The sequence below is a fragment of the Macrobrachium rosenbergii genome, chromosome 12 (genome assembly GCF_040412425.1).
Source record: "Macrobrachium rosenbergii isolate ZJJX-2024 chromosome 12, ASM4041242v1, whole genome shotgun sequence".
In the NCBI taxonomy this organism is placed as follows: domain Eukaryota; kingdom Metazoa; phylum Arthropoda; class Malacostraca; order Decapoda; family Palaemonidae; genus Macrobrachium; species Macrobrachium rosenbergii.
The window spans coordinates 65,232,371-65,251,330 of NC_089752.1; the positions used below are offsets into that span (position 1 = coordinate 65,232,371).

Below are 18,960 nucleotides of genomic sequence, written 5' to 3' on the forward strand. Positions count from 1 at the left end.
CAAATATAAATTATTACTGCAACAAGTACAAACAGTTTTCTTTCTCATCATTTTGTAAAACATGAGTTGTATTAAAAACGGGATAAATATGTTCTTTTGAACTTAAATCAACTTTATAAGCATCAACCTCATAAACTTTAGCATACATAAATGCAGTTTAGAAAAGAGGAATTAACTGTTATAGATATGCTCGTAGCCTATCACATGGAGACTTTAATAACTGAGGAATGGGAGTAAACAGGATGGCACTTACCATAAACACAGAGGCATTTTCCATTCTCCCAGAGCATGTACAGTTTTCATAAATCTGGCAAAGAAAAAAATTACAACCATTGCTCAAAAATAACAGTAACTGTAACAGGTGTTTCAAAATTAGAGCGCCCCACCCCCCTCCACAGAACAAATGGAAATTTATGAAGTTTTCTGCTATAGCCTATCTCCAAGTACATTATTTTAAGTTTCTATTAAGCTATTTTTCATTTTACATTTCTTGTATTTTCAGACTGAGTGATGGAGTTAGATACAGCCATGGCTAACAGCTTGGAGGAAATCAGATGAACTGACCGAATCCAGGCTATAACCTTCAGAGAGGCCAGGGATGCTGGAGCATCCTTCATTTCACGTTCTGGACAGCTAAATACATTAAAAGAGATGAATCCTTTGTTAAAAGAAACTGGAACAAAAATCCATATGACTGTCATTGCGAAAAGAGTGAGAATCTTGGAAGGCCTGAAGTCCTTTCTCAGGAGTCAAAAGACATCATAGCTGAGGCAGTGGGTAGACCAAGAAAGTCTTTACGTAAATTGGCACTTGAACTAGAAACAAAAAGGGGAAAGAAGAGAAGTTCTAGTGCTGTATATCGTGAGTTGAAAAAATCTGGTATCAAGCCATTTCATGTTATCAGCAAGCCCAACATCACTCAGCAACAGAGAGAAAACCATGCATGGTTTTGTGGTTTATTTCTTAAAGATTGGGATGAAGCTGACTTTCTCCATGTTGCCGCATTAGATGAATTCTTCATTTAAACAGTCAGGAGGCCAAATCATAAAAATGACATCATTTGGGCTGTAAAGTTGGATGATATCAGTGATGACATGCACTATCGCCAAGTTGTGAAGTTTCCTGAATGTTTGGGAATTTTTCTCTGTTTCACAACCAAATGGTCAATGTGGATTATCAAAGAAAAAGGACAGTCATGGAATGGCAAATACTTCAGAGAAACTGTGCTCACTGGTGGAGTATTTTCTTTCCTCAAAGATCCTGAAAATGTGTTATCTGTTGAAGAAGTCACATTTTTGCATGATAAGGCACCATGTTTCAAGGCTCTTCAGACACAAGAGCTGCTTGAAACAGTGGTATCGATTTCTTCGTCAAGTGAATTTCCAGGTAGCTCCCTGACCTTAATGTGTGTGAAAACATTGGTAGTATCTTAAAGGATCGTGTTGAAGCACGTACAGTGAACTGTGATGGTATACCAAGCCTCGACGACCTGTGAAGAGAGGTGACCGAAGTGCTCAGGGAAATGGAGCTTGAGTCTCAGCTTTTTTGCGATTTGCTGAAATCATACCCCTCAAGAATGCAGGCTGTGGTACAGGCAGATGGAGGCCACACAAAATATTAAATAATCAGAGAGAAACTTTAATAAATACCTGTTCTGAATTACTTTTGTTTTTGCCCATATCAATTTTAGTTTATGCTGTAGGGGGGGGCCCTAATTTCGAAACACCTTGTATATAAAAGAATATAGCAATAAATCACCACAGATTCAGTATGTTACTGGTATTTCCCTTTAGAATCAAAATGATGGGTCACAAGCTGTTTTTCTTAAAATGTTTCTAATGACAATAAGGTTTCTTCAGAGAAGCTATTACTATCAGAGCCTGAAAAAAACAAGATACATTTGTTGTATATAAGTAGGCCTACATAAATGAAATATGAGAAACAGTTGAATTATGAGCTGTTTCTCATATTTCATTTATGTAGCCTAAGAATACCGCCTTCGCATCTACAAAGGGATTTTAAGAGTAGGGTTTTTGGAAGTAGGACTTACTACCCTGCAGACAATCATCAAGAATATTCTACTTAACAGTAGGCTACTATTACATGCATGCAAAATCGCTGGTCAAGAGGACTGGCAAGTATAGGACTTCTATCAATATGTTCATTCCATGTATCCATGAAATTGCTTAAAAGTTTCATGTCCATTTCCAGTTTGCTGCAATATGGTTTTTATTTTGTTTTTTTCAACTGTTGTGCACTGTTATTAAGCATATGTACTTTTAAACTGAAAATTAATATTCCATGTTTTCCTGTATAATTACATAATGTGCCAATGAAAATTATTCTATACGATCAAAACATCTGGCTTAACTTATTACACTCATGCCATTCTCAGAAACTTAAGTGAAAGTTTAAGTTCATCTGAGTGATTCGGTGAATGCAACCACACCCTGAAATGTCAATTTTTGTTGTAGTTCTCTCTGACCATTCATCACAGCAGTCAGTTTTTCAGTCAAAAATATCGCCATACAAAAAAATTTACAGTTGAGATGGCACGGTTTGTATATGAGTTACGATTCAGTTTTCGTATAAGCTCCTGTCTTACACAGATATCTGGATTTTGCTATTCTGGACCTTAAGAGCATAAGTGTTAACAACTTATGCATTCAGTAAGACATTTCACAGCCTTTTGCAGTGTTCCTTCTTTGTATAGAATCAAACTGAAATCTTTGCAATGTTTGTTTCAGCTAACAGATTCAGCAATTCATAAAGCAAACACACATCAGAAAGCCTTTTTATGGTTCCCACAAATCTAACCAACTAAGTTATGCACTTCGCCACTCACTTACACTGTGGTTCAATGCATTCCAGGATGTCAGACCAGAAATCATTGCATTTCTTGTTTGATAGCTGCCATTTTACAGAAAACAAATAACTTTGGTTTTCAGGTCATCAAACACTCATGCAGTTACACCAAGAAGCACTCACAATATCAATTTAATTGTTTGGAAACATCCACTATACATCATTGAAGTTAAAGTTCACATCACCCTAGATTCTAATCTTACATTCTTCTAATAAAGCAAGGAATCAGATATGGTATCTCCCAGTTTGACTCAGTACCTGGTATTATGAGGTCTAGCAAGTAATGCAGCACATAAACTTTATTTTCAATATAATGAAAGCTTTTTTAATGGGTACTGTATTAAAACTTGCAATATGGCAGCAAAATAAATGATCGATATATCCTAAACTTTCCAGACAACTGCAACTTTGTATAAAGATGAGGTCTCTCTCTCTCTCTCTCTCTCTCTCTCTCTCTCTCTCTCTCTCTCTCTCTCTCTCTCTCTCTCTCTCTCTCTCTATATTATAATGATATGTCTTATAATATGTATATTTTCTGTAAATCTAATATGTTTTCTGTAATTTTTTATATATTCTCTCTTATATTTGTCATGTGTTGTGTGTGGAGATATCAAATCTCAGATCTTAAAAGGGTTAGTTGACTGTGTGATAAGATACACTTCTCTGTGAGATTCATGTTTACCCAACTGGTAGGCTCTTGTGTTTGCACAGCTGAATGTTTACTCAGGTGTCACGTGTTAGCCCGGGTAACCCCCTCTGTTTCAAAGGAAGTCCCCAAACCACTTAAGCTGTCCTTAAAAAGAGAGATGAAGTGACAGGTTTAGATAATATTTGTTGACCAGAGCGAGTGTTCAGACAGGAAATCCCCTGTCAATTAAACAGATGAGAGGACAGGTTAATGAGCTCTATCTGACGCAAGGGGGAAAAACCTTCCTCAGGGGAAGATTCCCTTGTTATTTTTTTTTCTCTAAAGGGAAGAATCCTGGTTTTTTTTTTCCCAAAAATGCCATACTGGCAACAATGGTTTCTTCTCACAGTAGAATTTGGGAGGCAGGCAGTCCACACAGAGACCCTGTTGAGATTGGTTGGTGTCTCTCTCTCTCTCTCTCTCTCTCTCTCTCTCTCTCTCTCTCTCTCTTCCTTCAGAAGAGGGTAAATTTATAACAGATTTGTATGGTCACATTAGAAACACATAATTTAAGATCTGAGTTTTGGTGAAACTGTTAGTCTTATAGGCGTCATATAAAAAGTGTTTTTGAGCTGCAGCAAGGGATTTTATAAAAGTGATATAAGCTTTTGTAAGGTAAAGTGGGTTTTTGCTTATTTTTACCATGGTACAATAAGAGTAGTGAGGAGATTTTGCATTAGTGAAATTATTGTTGATAAATCTTTTGTACATTTTTTGTGTTCTTGTTTTGTGCATTTTCTTGTGTGTTGTTGTGCTTACAGTTTCATAATTTTACCCAAACTTTTGTGTTGGTGATTTAATATTTATTTGCTCAACATTTTACATATTTTTTTATACTTTAACATTGCATACTTGATTTGATTTACATTTGTTAAGATTTCCTTTTCAAATCTTTAGTAATTCTTAATAGTTTGAATTTTGCTTAGTTAACAATTTCTTGATAAATTAAAGTTTTGTGAATTAATCTTGTTTAAGAATTAATTAAATCTGGTGTTGTTTTCAAGTAATGGTAAATTTCTCAGAAGTTAAAAATAAAGTTTTTTATTTTGAAGTTAAAAATAAAGTTTTTTATTTAAAATTATTAAACACAGTGTTTCATTTGTTGATCACCAGTGAATAGGGTTATTTGTGTGCATAAGGCAAAGGGATAAACATGTTTTGTTCTCCTTAAGACCAAGGAAACAATTATAGTTGTTTGATGGAGTGACGCCCTTTTTGTCTAGTGTGTTTTAATACCTCACACATAACTTGATAAACTTAGTTTGAATTTTCAAGTGATAAGCAAGTTTTTAGGGATCACTGTTACCTTTAGAGCGTTCAGTCGTAATTTTATGGTTATGAGGCTTCAGGTATCTGGCTGAAGTGAGGTAAATTTTTGGATTTGGTGACTAGTTGTGTGATAACCAGGTACTTGGTACATTTTGTGACAATATATATATATTTAAAAATATTTATCTTGACTTAAGCTGTGTATGCAGTATAACGTTGATGATGATTGTGTACATAATAAAATGGACATACTGTACAGTATATCTGTATATATATATATATATATATATATATATATATATATATATATATATATATATATATATATATATATATATATATATATATATATATATATATATATATATATATATATATATTAAAGTAATCAACACACAGAAATAACAGAACAGAAATAAATTTCTGACTCGCATCAGGATCGAAACCAAGTCTTTCAATTGAAAGGCAAGGGTGCTGCCCACTAGGCCATACAATACCAGAGTGTTTTCCCCAACTTCCTGACTCAGCAATGACCCAATTGACAGCATTTCATTCGAATTATCCGTTCTGAGTGAACATGATAGTAATAATCAACACACAAACACGTGTGGAACAGAAATAAATATCTGACTCACATCAGGATCGAACCCAGGTCTTTCAATTGAAAGGCAAAGGCACTGCCCACTAGGCCATACAAATTATAAAAGAAGTTGGAACCTGCTTGCATAGCAGCGTGTTTTCCCCAACTTCCCGACTCAGAAATGACCAAATTGACAGCATTTTATTTGAATTATCCCTTCTGGGTGAATATGATAGAAATAATCAATGCACAATCACGTGTGGAACACAAAAATTTCTGTCTCACATCATGATCGAACCCAGATCTTTCAATTGAAAGGCAAGGGCGCTGCCCACTAGGCCATACAAGTCATAAAAGAAGTTGGAACTTGAGTGCCACTGCACCCAAGGAATTAACTGGACAAGCTAACTGCTTGCATACCAGAGTGTTTTCTCCAACTTCCCGACCTGATCTATTCAGTATCTGTCCTTTAGAGTTTAATTTCAGCCTTAATTGACAGAACTATGTGGGTCTTGGGTAAAGCAATGCGATATAAATCCAACTAACTAATTATTAAACTCATTAGCCAAATGACTCACGTAACATCAGCGATGTGTTGCCACGATCTCTGTAATTAGTTAGCCAGTAGCTGTTGCTAGCTATACCACAGAGATATAAAGAACTTGGAAAATTAAATACGAATAAAAATCAAAGATGACAGTTAGATCATATTAATTTCATACAATCTCCCAAACAAAGAAGGATACAGGCCAAGGTAAGTAATATTAATATCGTTGTTATATGAATAAGATAGAGTAGGTATGAAAGTGTGCAATAAATGAGTAAAAATTTGCAAGTTATGAATAGGAAAAGTGTTTGAGATACCACGTAGTGTTAAAGATACCGCGTCAGGCAGCCACATTCCAGTCAAGGTCACAGCTGAGTTATCGAGCCTGATTTATTATTCTGCTATTCGCCAACCAATGAGTAGTTCATGATATTAAATTTTTGAACTAGTTAGCTTAGTGCATGACCAAGAAAAGGAGAATGTGTGTCCAGCGCTTCTCTCGTAGTGTAGGACGGACAATTTCATAAGTCCCTAGGATATAACAAAGCAACCATGGAAATCCTAAAAGAGAGAGGCCTCTGACTGAGTGTCACGACGAGAATTACTTTCACTTGTGTGAAAATCATATTAAATTTCGCTTGCTTTTCCATTAATAACGTAAATAACTGTATCTAAGTTAAGTAGGCTACACCTTAGTTTAACCAGATCACTGAGCTGATTAACAGCTCTCCTAGGGCTGGCCCGAAGGATTAGATTTATTTTACGTGGCTAAGAACCAATTGGTTACCTAGCAATGGGACCTACAGCTTATTGTGGAATCCAAACCACATTATAGCAAGAAGTGAATTTCTATCACCAGAAATAAATTCCTCTAATTCTTCATTGGCCGGTCGGAGACTCGAACTCGGGCCTAGCAGAGTACTAGCCGAGAACTCTACCTACTCGTCGAACGAGGAACTGAATACCTGTATCAGTATTTAATTTCATAATTTGCCTTTTTACATTAATGTAAATCATGCTAGTAAGAACGTCACGTCCATTCCTTTGTATCATAAGTGGCCCTGAAGTAAGCATGCCCACCGAGTGCAGGAATTAATTATGATGTGAAAAAAAAGAAAAGAAAGAAAATCATAACAAATTCGTTTTCCGTCTTTATAATGTAAAGTAACTGCATTTGCGATATTTTAGGTTAAAACCTGCATTCCCACATAAGCCCTCAGTCATTTCATAAGAGGAATTCGAGTGTTTTGTTCTTCTTTATGGTAATAACATCGCAAGCAAGGTGGGAGATTGTGTATTCCTTTGCCAGCCAGCATACCCACTCCCTGCTCGCATAGCCATCAGCTGTGCACGGTCGCATGAGCCAGCCACCATCTTGGGGGGCTGCCTGCGAATACCATAGCTGCCATCTTAAATCTCAGTGCCAGTATACCCGAGACACATCGAAACTTCAACAAGAGAGATTGTACTTTTCCGCAAGTTGTGGTATAGTTTTATGTATTCTCTTTAAATTTACGTAAAGTGGAAATGCGTATTATGTAGAAGAAGGATATTATGTTTTGTTTTGTTTGTATTTAGTAATGAAAAGCGTTGTCTTAGCTGTTTCGTGTGTTTAATTGTAAGTATACATGTAATAGTGCTTAACTACCGGTATCGGTTGTTTGTCCGGTGGTTAGTCGAAGGTTTGGTGTTGGTCAAAGATGGCCGTGAAGTCAGCCTCTTCACGGCTTTGATACAGTGCGGTTCGAGCTAATAAGGACTCAAGAATGCAGCCATAATTGTCGGTGCCTACAAATCCACTTAAGTATTTCTATTCATCTTAAAGTACATTTAGGGAAAACTTCCTTTAGGAGATATGCATATCTAAATGTAAGGAGAATTTCTTGAGGTGTGCTTTGGGTGAGGGTCATGAAATAGAGATTTTGCTCACGCCAATCTGACCACTGTATTTCAAGCTAGGAGCATTGAATGCGCCAACAGTGAGTTTATATTGTTTGATTAGTTCATATACACAACGCAATGTATTGATATAATCACAATTTGAACTATCATAAGAATGAAGTAACCTGGGTGTCATAGTATAAGACTTAGGCTACGATTAGGTCAGTACGTTTTGAATTGTTTAGGCTATACGATTATATTGACGGTTTGAAATGCTCTACTCATTCTGAATGAGTCGGAATACATATGTTGTGTTATTCACCTGTGTGATGTCATGAGCTGACGTCTCACTCATTCAAAGAATCTTCCATTCATATGCACCGACTTGCAAACTACTTCATGTAGCTGACTACCATACTCACAAATCTTTATAACAAATACTTCAATTAAAGGGGAAAACTAGGTAGACATAACTTTATATAAATGTTTCAAAGAAAGTTAGCCAATTAGTCGGGAAATATAAAAAAAAAAGCTAGGAAACATAAAAGAAGTTCCTACACAAATATACATCTTAGCAGGGAAGTAAATGAAATAAACAAAAAAAAATAAGAAGAAACTCAGGATAATTTAACAATACATACAAGTACACGAATTAAAGAATTTTACCAAGATTTAATAAGAGCATGGTGTAATAGGGCACGCTAATATTGGCAAATAACCCATTGCCTAACATAGCCAAATTAATCAGAGTATTCAAGATAAGAAAACCTGCTAGCATTCATGTAAATTTTCTTTCTTTTTCTCATGTGTCACGCAGTGCAAATTTTGCCTATGCACTTGTGTGCTAGAACTTGCTTCATTTTTTCCTTTTTCCTTTTCTCCACTTTTCTTAAGCGCTTTAGGTAGCTGACAGCGTACGTGCACCATCTTCACAAAAAGAACAGGCCGACATAGAAAAAAAAACACACCTCTGTCCCACAAATAGTTGAGGATAAGTTAAGAATTAACCACATTTATTGACAACTGTCCACCACAAGTGGGGTCTACTTATCCAGACTTAAGCATAAAACCTTCCTTCTCTGTATGAAAGGAAGTAGCATCGCTAGTACTAGGAACTAGTCACCCACGAGTGCCAAAGCAACCATAATTGATTCTTCTTTTCCACAGTCCCACTAACCTGAGGCACTGTCCTAACCAACTGAAGCACTTACCTATCTATTTCCTCTTACCTATCATTTTCCTCCTACTCATTAATTACGCTCTGCTTGGGTAGAGTGCCTTTCCCATTAGTACAATTAGTTGTACTCCAAGAGTGTTGATTCCTTGGAACACACCAGTACCACAGTGCCACCAAAGACGAAAAGTCCTGTGTGACTAAGCATATACACCTTATTGAAAAGGTGCCACACCACTGAAGTGTCACCCAAATCTGAGGGACATCCCCAATTCATAAGTCATTCCAGTCATCCACGGTAGACGAGTTTACCCATCCTAACCTACTAGAACCATGGTGACAGAACATTACAGAACCTTCATGGATCTGGGGAAGGAGGCAGGTCTCATGGGAAAGGATCTCACCAAGTGGGTGAAAGAACAGCTGGATGACTTCCCAAGAAGGAGAGGGAAGCAAGAGCAGAACAGAGGAAGTATGACGAGGAACAGAGGCAGCTGGAAGATGCAAGGGAAGAGAAGAAAAGACAGCATGAATTAGCCCTCAAGGAAAGAAAGCAAGCTCTCAAGGAAAGCGAGCTAGCTCCCAAGGAGAAAGATTTTGAGCTGGAGAAGGCTCGAAACGAAAATGCTGAAGCTCTGGCTACCAACAAGCCTCCAACCCCACGCCTGCTGCACCACATACTCCAATGTCAAGCTTTAATTTCCTTGTCCTCAAGTGGACTGAGGAAGACCCAGAGGCATGGTTGAAGGAAATAGACTCTCTCTTTGAAAACTACAACACCACCAAGACAGAGAGGGCCTTAGTACTTGGCAAGCACATGGAAGGTAAAGCTATGGCAGTCCTCCGCTCACTGGAGAAGAGTCAAAGAGGCAACATGTTAGAAGTTCGTAGTGTCACAACAAAATCCTATGAAATAACCCCAGAGAAATGCAGACAGCGGTTTCGAGGTCTTGCCAAGGATGTCGGCTGGTCCTGGACTGAATGGGCCTGTCACAAGACCCAGTCTGGTACACGCTTGTTCGACTCCCTGTCGTCCTGTGATGCTTCCAGCCACTATAGTGCTGGACATCTGGCCTGCCCAAATCATGTCCCAGCCACCAAGTTTGTCAACTTAATAAGCACCACATTCTCCGCACCTGGGCCGCAGAAGATACCTCACACCGAGAGGCTGGATACCCAGTCCATCTCAGTGGCACCCCTTGATGGCTCTAGCCTGCCAGTGGCCCTACCTGTTGTGGTGGACACTGCAGCATACGTTAGCCTGACTGACAGGCCTCAAGTGCCAGCCAGCGCCATGGTGGCGAGCAAGCTTGGTGAGAGATGAAATGGGTAGAGGGCCACACCAAATCCATTCCCACAGTCGAGCTCCAGTCACGACAACTTGGGGCATGCTACCTCATCACCTTGGCATAGTGAGTGGAATCAGGCCCGGAGTGGAATTCCTGCTGGGTCAGGACCTTCTCTGGGGAAGCCCTTCCCCAACGCCACTCCGTAGCCCTGATACCTCCACAATGGAGGCACCGACTATAGGATCACCAAACCCGAGCACAGCCACCTTACCTGGCGTGCCACCAAAAGAAGTGGACGATGGAAGGGACAACCTCTGTGCAATTCCAGGCCTAGTCCTCCCTCCTCACGAAAGGACAGCCACCAACGAAGTCCTCCCTCTGCACGATAGGACAGTAAAGGGAAGCAGTACCGCTGTAGAGTGTGCAGGGTGACAGGCCACTCCACTAATTGGGAGGGCTGCCCTAATAAGCAACGCCCAGCGGACACCCAAAATCAAGCATCTCCAAGAGACTCTGACCTCCAGCTGGGACAGGAATCTCTGTCTCACCCCAACTCAAGCCCCCCACGAGGTATTGCACCTCCAGACCCCTCATCAGGCATACCAGACCATCAATCTCTGCCAGTGCCACTTGCAAGCTCTGAGCAGTGCCACGCTCCATCCATCTCGGACGTTGAGCCACCACTAGAATTGGACCCTGTGCCTGGCCTCACCAGATTCAGAGCATGAGACGGTTCCTCTTACGGGAGATCCAGGTCCTGCTACAGGAGATCCAGGAACCTTCACAGCATTGATCCTAGCAACTTGTGAGCCTCCAGCACCCAACACCTCTTCCTCACCACATCCGTCCCCAGAGGATGAACCTCTGATGGATCTTCCTGTTACACCTTCTCTGGGAGACCAGGAACTGGCTTCCCCAGAAACAGAAGTTGAGACCACTCTTGCTCCGGTTACCACAGCAGCCAGAGTTCTCCAGTAGCCTCTACGGTTACCCTTGACTTCGTATCCGATAGCCCTTCTGACCTTTCCCCAGAGTCAGTGCCCATATCCCCTCCTAGGACTGTCATAGATAGGCTTTGGAAGAACTTGAAGAAGAAGAAGGGGTGGAAGAGAGCCAAGTAGTTGCAAGAGCCACAAGCTCACCCTGGCACTCGTGCCTCCTTGGGACAGTGCCTTTCCATCTCAGAGTGATTCTGGCTCCTGCCCAGAGGAGGTAGCCACCGTGATCTCTGCCTTAATAACAGCCTAGGCCACCATCAGTAAGTAGTAGTAGTGACCTTGTGATTTAACTCTTGTAATGAGTAGCAGTAACTAAGTAAGTGTAACTTGTTAAGCCAGTAATTGTAACTATTGTGAATAGAGCCATTGAGCTCAAAACAAACATGGCATAGTACCTCAATTGAAAAAAGCATTTTCCATATAAAAACGAGAAGGAACGGGCCCCCTCTCTCGTTCAAGTATAATAACTCATTTAATGACCTTCAGTTTACTCCTTTGTTTACTATGATTGTACATTCTAGTGTAAGAAATTGTATACTTGTAAGAATATTGTAATTTAGCTAGTCCACTGTCACTTAAGTTGGTGCTACAGCCATGTTCTAATAGGTTATGTCATAAAAGATACAATTGAATGTACCATTTGTCTAAGAATAAGTATCACAATCATCAGAGGTAGCACGCAAATATCCGTAGACACCTTTGCGTAGTGTTAGGAGTCTGTAGTACCTAATTTATTAACGCTCACAACCCATTCTAGAGTCAGGTAGATCCTTAGCAACTGCATTGAAAGTGCAAAATCTGTTCAGGGAAAAGAGTAAAGTAATCGAGGCGAACAGCTTGCATAGTACAGGCCTTCACGTCCAAAAGGAGTGAATGCCTTCTTAAGGGGGAAGCTATTACAAATATTTGCTGTTTGACCTCCCTTCCTTTCTTCTTGATAGAATAATAAATTAAAATTTATTAAAGCAAGGAGGCAGACAGTGTAGGCTGCCCACATGCAAAGAAGTTAGGTGGGAAGTCCAGGGGTTGTTTTCAAATAAGTACACTCCCAGCCAATGGGTGAGAATTGCAGTTTAGAGGGCCATAAATCAGGGATAGGTTTTGCTAAGACAGACCTTAGAGGTACTGTTCCTACAGCTCAGTCTTCTCTATCCTGTGTACTGGTGAGTCTATTGTCATTTCAGGTCAGGCCCTGGTAGGAGGAGTTTTTAAGCAAACAGCCAGAAACTGCCCCAGCCTCAACAGACTCTCAGCAGATATCCTCAGAGCAGGGTGTGTAAGCCCTCTTTCTCTGAGCTCCCTTTGTCTTCCCCTTTGTTCAACACAAGGGAGAAAATTGTTATTCCAAACGGATGAAGGAATCATGTGCAACTGATCACTGCATTACCTCACCCAGCAGTAAGTCTGATTTGACAATTACTCCCATTTCTCTTTCCCTTCAATTAAAACTCTCATTTTTCCTTGTTCAATTTTCCTCTCTTAAACAGTCACTGACTAAGAAATCCTAGTAAAACATACCCCAGTTATGAAACCATCTATTAAGTACAATTATTGTTGTCTAGTGAAGTCACATAACTTATCCTCCATGGTGTTAAAAGTATTATTCTTGACATAAGAATCATCCTCTTCTGATTACGTAATGATGAGTGAGAATTTCTGTAGTGCAAGATCGTTATCTGGATACGTCTTTTCCAGAAGTGTGTACGCCTTGGGCCTGAACAAATCCTCTTTCTTGGAGAAGAATCTATATCATCAGTACCAAGGGGCCTCAATTCGATATTCCTTGTAGTTAAATGCCTTATAAAGCGTTTAAGAGGCACATAAATCTGTTGCGTTCATTTCTATGTAGCATTGAGGTATTTGCCTTAATTAGGACTAGTATTCTGAGCTGCTGTTAGCTCCTGTAAATAATCCATTTCATTTTATTTTATTTGACTTTTGTTGAAACTAGTTTTCCAGTAAGTTTGCTGGATTAATCCCTGTGGTTATGAAATAAACCTCCATCCTTTGCTAAACTAGTTTTCAGCTGGCAACCTGATCTATTCGGTATCTGTCCTTTAAAGTTTAATTTTAGCCTTACTTGACAGAATTACGTGGGTCTTAGGTAAAGCAAGGCGATATAAATCCAACTAACTGATTATTAAATTAATTAGCTGAATGACCCACATAACAATATATATATATATATATATATATATATATATATATATATATATATATATATATATATATATATATGTGTGTGTGTGTGTGTGTGTGTGTGTGTGTGTGTGTGTGTGTATATATCTTTTTATGTGGGTCATTCGGCTAATTAGTATAATAAATAGTTAGTTGGGTTTATAGCGTCTTGCTTTACCTAAGACCCACATAATTCTGTCAATTGACGCTAAAATTAAACTCTAAAGGACAGATGCTGAATAGATGAGGTAGCCAGATGAAAACTAGTTTAGCAAAGAGGTTTATTTCATAACCACATGAATTACTCCCCTCGCTGCCTCCGGTGGTTTCCCCCTCCGCCTCTAACTCGTCTTTACCGTAGATTTTAGTTTACTTGGATACTTGGGCCCTTGTGGAAGTTTTAGATAATACAGATCATTGTTAATTTTACCCCGTGTCTTATTTAAGCATGACCCATAGTACTGCAGCCGGACCAGTGTAAGTAGATCCCTTGTGAGGGCAGGGTCATGTGTGTGTGTGTGTGTGTGTGTGTATATATATATATATATATATATATGTATATATATATATATATATATATATATATATATATATATATATATATATATGTATATATGTATATGTATATGTATGTATGTATATATATATATATATATATATATATATATATATATATATATATATATATATATACATATACATATACATATACATATACATACATATGACCCTGCCCTCGCAAGGGATATACTTACACTGGTCCGGCTGCAGTACTATGGGTCATGCTTAAATAAGACACGGGGTAAAATTACCAATGATCTGTATTATCTAAAACTTCCACAAGGGCCCAAGTATCCAAGTAAACTAAAATCTACGGTAAAGACGAGTTAGAGGCGGAGGGGGAAACCGCCGGAGGCAGCGAGGGGAGGAACGTCTTTCCCCTAACTTCAACAAAACCGCTCTGCCCTTTCCAAGGGACGCCCTTTGAGCATCTTTCTCCAGCCCTCAAGTACCTCACTGCACCCGAGTTCTTCTCTCTCGGACATGATTGGCTCTGGCACTTCTCCTTAGGCTTATCAGCCAATCGGTGCCAGCAAAGGTGACGCTGCGTCCTAGCGAACTTTGGAGGGGTTTCTGGGGGGAGGAAGGCTTCCTCTAGGTCTGAGAGAAGATGACCGTTGACCGGTCCTGCCATGGCGTCCTGCGACTGCATCAGGACCTGGGGAACTCTTACAAGGACCGAGAAGGGCTTATATATATATATATATATATATATGTATATATATATATATATATATATATATATATATATATATATATATATATATATATATATATATATATATATAGCATGTCCATTTCATTATGTACACAATCATCATCAACATTATACACAGTCAAGATAAATATTTCTTTAAGATACAAGATTCCACTATATTTCTTCCACAATAAACGACCTGAAATTTAATTTCCAGAAATTTAACTACTTTACCATTCCTTCGCTTACCATCTTCTTAATAGCATATTTATCAATTTCTCTAGACTTTATAACTGGATTAATTGGCCTTTTTCAACATTATAAAACAGTAAATTAAAAAATATTGTGTGCAAAGAGCCATAAGCAAAACAAAAGAAGGTAGATCCTACTGAAAAAACATTTTTAACATGTAGTAAAGCCCCACAAATTTTACCAAAGAAAAAGACATGTCACCACATGAAGTTAACAGAAAGCCTAGAAAAAATCTAGATATCACAGCCAGTTCTAGATTATTAATAACCCTTAGTGCTACGCTATAAAAGTAAGATTACCTGTACTAACCTGAGTTTTATTTTGCTTATATGACGAAGTACACCCAGCCATGCAAGGGTTGTAAAAGATGTCGACTCCATCCACGCAGACAGGAGAGAACTGGAATGAACATTTGCACTTGGAAGAGCATTCAGAGAGGGGGAATCTGGAAAAAATATTATATTCAGTAAGTAAAATTATGAGAATTTTCAAATAAAAGAAAGAACTGCTCTATTCCAAATCATTTGACTAAGCTGTGTTATCCCTTAGTGATTTTCATTATGAAGTAATTACATGATCAAAGCCATCTTGTGGAAGTGTCTGTTAACTAAATTGGATGAAATTCAATATTACAAGATATAAAGACTGTTTTAATAAATGCTTATGTTTTCCCTCAAGGATAAGAGGAACAAATTTTTGGTCTCTTCTCATATAACTGGTTCTTTAACTTCAGTTTTTTTCAAGTTTTCACTTCTTACTTCCAAATAGATCCCTCAGGAGACCCAATACCGTGGTGTATAATGAAACTCAGTGGATTTGTTAATCTACTTGCCAATAAAAAAGCAAACTTACCCATTATTGACATCTATACTGTTAGAAGATTGAGCCAAAGAATTCTGACGTGGCGCAGTCTCTCTGGTTTGCAAAACAATATCCATACCATGAATCCTATCGTGCTTACAAGAAACGTTGACCTTGAAGAATAATCATAACCAACTTTAGTTAACTTATCCTTCGCAAACAGTGGCATTTTGAAATTCTGAATAACAAAAACAAAATAGACTCATATTTGAGTTGGAGAACCATCACTGTAGAATTTCGTTCACCTATCCTTCACAAAAAAAAAATTAGAATAACAAAATAAACCTTTATCTGAAAATAAGTCTATTTACACTTCGGCAAGCGTTTTAACACTTGAATAGCAAAATATATTCATATTTAAGCTAGAGATCAATTAAAACAAAATTTAGTTCACTTATCCTTTGCAAAAAGACAAAAGGCCTTTTCTACAGATTAGAATGACAAAAATTATACCTGAGAATAAGTCTTTAAGTTCTTTATGCACTTGACTGTATTTTGTGAATGTCAACACAGAATAATTACTGTAGTTGGTATATAGTTAATTTATGGTGAGCAAAGAACGATAAGATCTTGAAAAATTGACCCAGTAAGTTAATTTCACATCTGGCAAGTAAGTATGGGACTTTGTTGGTGCAAATTTTTGTAAAAAGTACGAACCATTGAACAATATGGATGCAAAACTTTTTCGGTACTGGAACTTACCATAAACAAATGAAGGATCAGGTTTGTAGCAGAAAGGAATGCCATAAAGGAAATGACGAATTTGGCTCTTGGACGAAAGAAGGTCAAGGCACTTCCCGTACCCAGCCAACCTACCAGGGTAGCAGCTGTTGCTGCTCCCGCTTTGAAGAAAAAAGGAAGGTCAGCTTAGTCCTCACACAATCATAACAATGAAAAGATTATCTCACTCACAAAAAAATCAAAAGCATGTTTCATGTCTATGTTCTATTGTAGCAAATATTCCAAAACTACAAATACAAACAAAAGCGTTCTAACTTGGAGGCACAAAGAATGCATGGCATATAAGTTTAATGTATTCATGTTTCTTTTGCTGTGCTTAGGAGAAAAAATAACGGAAATATTTACAAAACATAAAATAAAGCATACAAGATATATACCAATGTACTGATTAGCTTTAGCTGCAGACATCTTAAATTGATGTTCAAGATACTTGGGCTTAAAAGTGATGTACCCAAAGAAAGCAAACCAGAAAAAAATTTGGTTGATGATGATTAGAACATACACTTTATTCGTCAGAATCCGTCGCACGCTGGGCAACATAGCTGAAAACAGAGGAAATGAGAAGGAAGGACGCGGATTAATTTTGAAATATAGCATTATATACATGAGATGATAGGCTATTCTTCTTCAACTTACATCCCCGCTTAGGGCCCCATGCAAATATACTCCCGGTGTTACGACTGAATGAGCATCAGATGCAGAGTGGAATATATAATTATATAACAGGCTATGCGTTATTTCTGATTTTAAACGTTCATTATCTTTCACTAACCTTTCGTTACCAAAGTTTCTACTCAGATTTCTTATATATTTTCAGTCGTCAGTGCTGATAGACATACCTTTGGAACAGTCTGTATCATTACTACTAAAAAAAAGGGATAATTGAGATCACTACTGCATCAAGATCAAAGAAATTGTCTTGCTGTACAAAAGTTGATTTTGATCTATAAAAGTTTCTTAGTATGGCCATAACATCAGTCACATACTTTTAAGCGCTCATTACTCAGGTGAAAATAAAAACAATCAATTCGTTTCATAAAATGAAGAAGGTTACCGCAAATGCACACTCGGCAAGAAAAGTGAAGATACAGTTTTCATTAGATTTCGTTCATCGAATTTCAATTTTTTTCTTACAGAAAACACATAATCTCGGTAAATTTACTCTAGAATATGAAAATACTATGCAAATTATATCATATATGTTAAATCTACAAACCAAAACCTTCAGATACTTAAAAACACCATGCATGTACGAAGTAATCAGAATTTCTCAGATGACTTCGTTCATAGAGATCTAAAAGATAGTATGTGGATATCTCGGTGTAGTAATATTCATCAGAACAGCAATATTTACTCGTTTTCCGTTATGAACAGGCTTATTATTGCATCATCATACGAGGTAATGATAATTTCTTTAATTTTTACACATTCATGTTTGTATTTCACGGTGTTAAAAGTCAGCTGGAATTAATGGCAGTAAATGTTGTGACACCTAGGGTAGGTTGACCAAATCTATTTAAATCCGCAAGGGCGTTCTCTATGATGTGAAGGGCAGCGCAGGAGCTTCGGGGGGGAAAGACAAGTAACTGGATGTTTCTTGACGTTGCCATAGTTTCTCTCTCTCTCTCTCTCTCTCTCTCTCTCTCTCTCTCTCTCTCTCTCTCTCTCGCCATTACTAAAACATACTATACCAATATAGTGTAGCTCAATCTCTAAAAGAAAAAAACAATGAAATGAGTAGCTCTACCGATAGGCCTAGGCTTACACAACAGCAACTCTCTCTCTCTCTCTCTCTCTCTCTCTCTCTCTCTCTCTCTCTCTCTCTCTCTCTCTCTCTCTCTCCATTGCTAAAACATACTTTACAAATATAGTATCGCTCATTCTCTAAAAGAAAAAAAAAATAATGAAATTAGCTCTACAGTACACATAGGCCTAGGCTTACACAACAGCAGACTCTCTCTCTCTCTCTCTCTCTCTCTCTCTCTCTCTCTCTCTCTCTCTCTCTCTCTCTCTCTCTCTCCATAATAACAATGCATTCGTTCCTTTTCGTTGGACATTGCTCAAATTTAACTCTTGATTTCATTATGGAAGATCGCGTTTCCGATTATGCAAGCATTCCGTTCAATGTGGTGTCATAAATTCATTTGTAAGGTTGCTTGGTAAGTTACGTCGAAAAATGTTTATTTTGCTCAGAACTGTCGTTGCAAATTACAACTTGAACGAATACTGTGAAACTTACTAATGCATTTAAGTATCAATGATTTCATTATCGTAGACTATGATTGAAAGTTATAAGAGGTCAAGCAAAAACAAACACAATAAGACGGAAGCTCCTCCCTTTCTAAAGTTGCCAGATGTCGCATTATTGAGCAACATATG

At 38.0% G+C, this 18,960-nt stretch overlaps 1 protein-coding gene across 4 annotated transcripts in view; it reads right to left on the reverse strand.

Annotated features, from left to right (window-relative positions):
• LOC136843704 (solute carrier organic anion transporter family member 74D-like) overlaps positions 1 to 18,960 on the reverse strand; it is a 165,224-nt gene that overhangs the window by 84,810 nt on the left and 61,454 nt on the right. For all 4 annotated transcript variants that reach the window (XR_010854652.1, XM_067112290.1, XM_067112291.1 and 1 more), the window contains 5 exons: positions 16,959 to 17,123; positions 16,543 to 16,682; positions 15,832 to 15,953; positions 15,289 to 15,424; positions 254 to 307 (listed from right to left, as the gene is read on the reverse strand). Coding sequence is in view for 3 of the 4 variants with exons in the window: in XM_067112290.1 (XP_066968391.1) it covers positions 254 to 307; positions 15,289 to 15,424; positions 15,832 to 15,953; positions 16,543 to 16,682; positions 16,959 to 17,123 (617 nt within the window). In the remaining variant the exon portion in view is untranslated. The remainder of the gene's footprint in view (positions 1 to 253; positions 308 to 15,288; positions 15,425 to 15,831; positions 15,954 to 16,542; positions 16,683 to 16,958; positions 17,124 to 18,960) is intronic.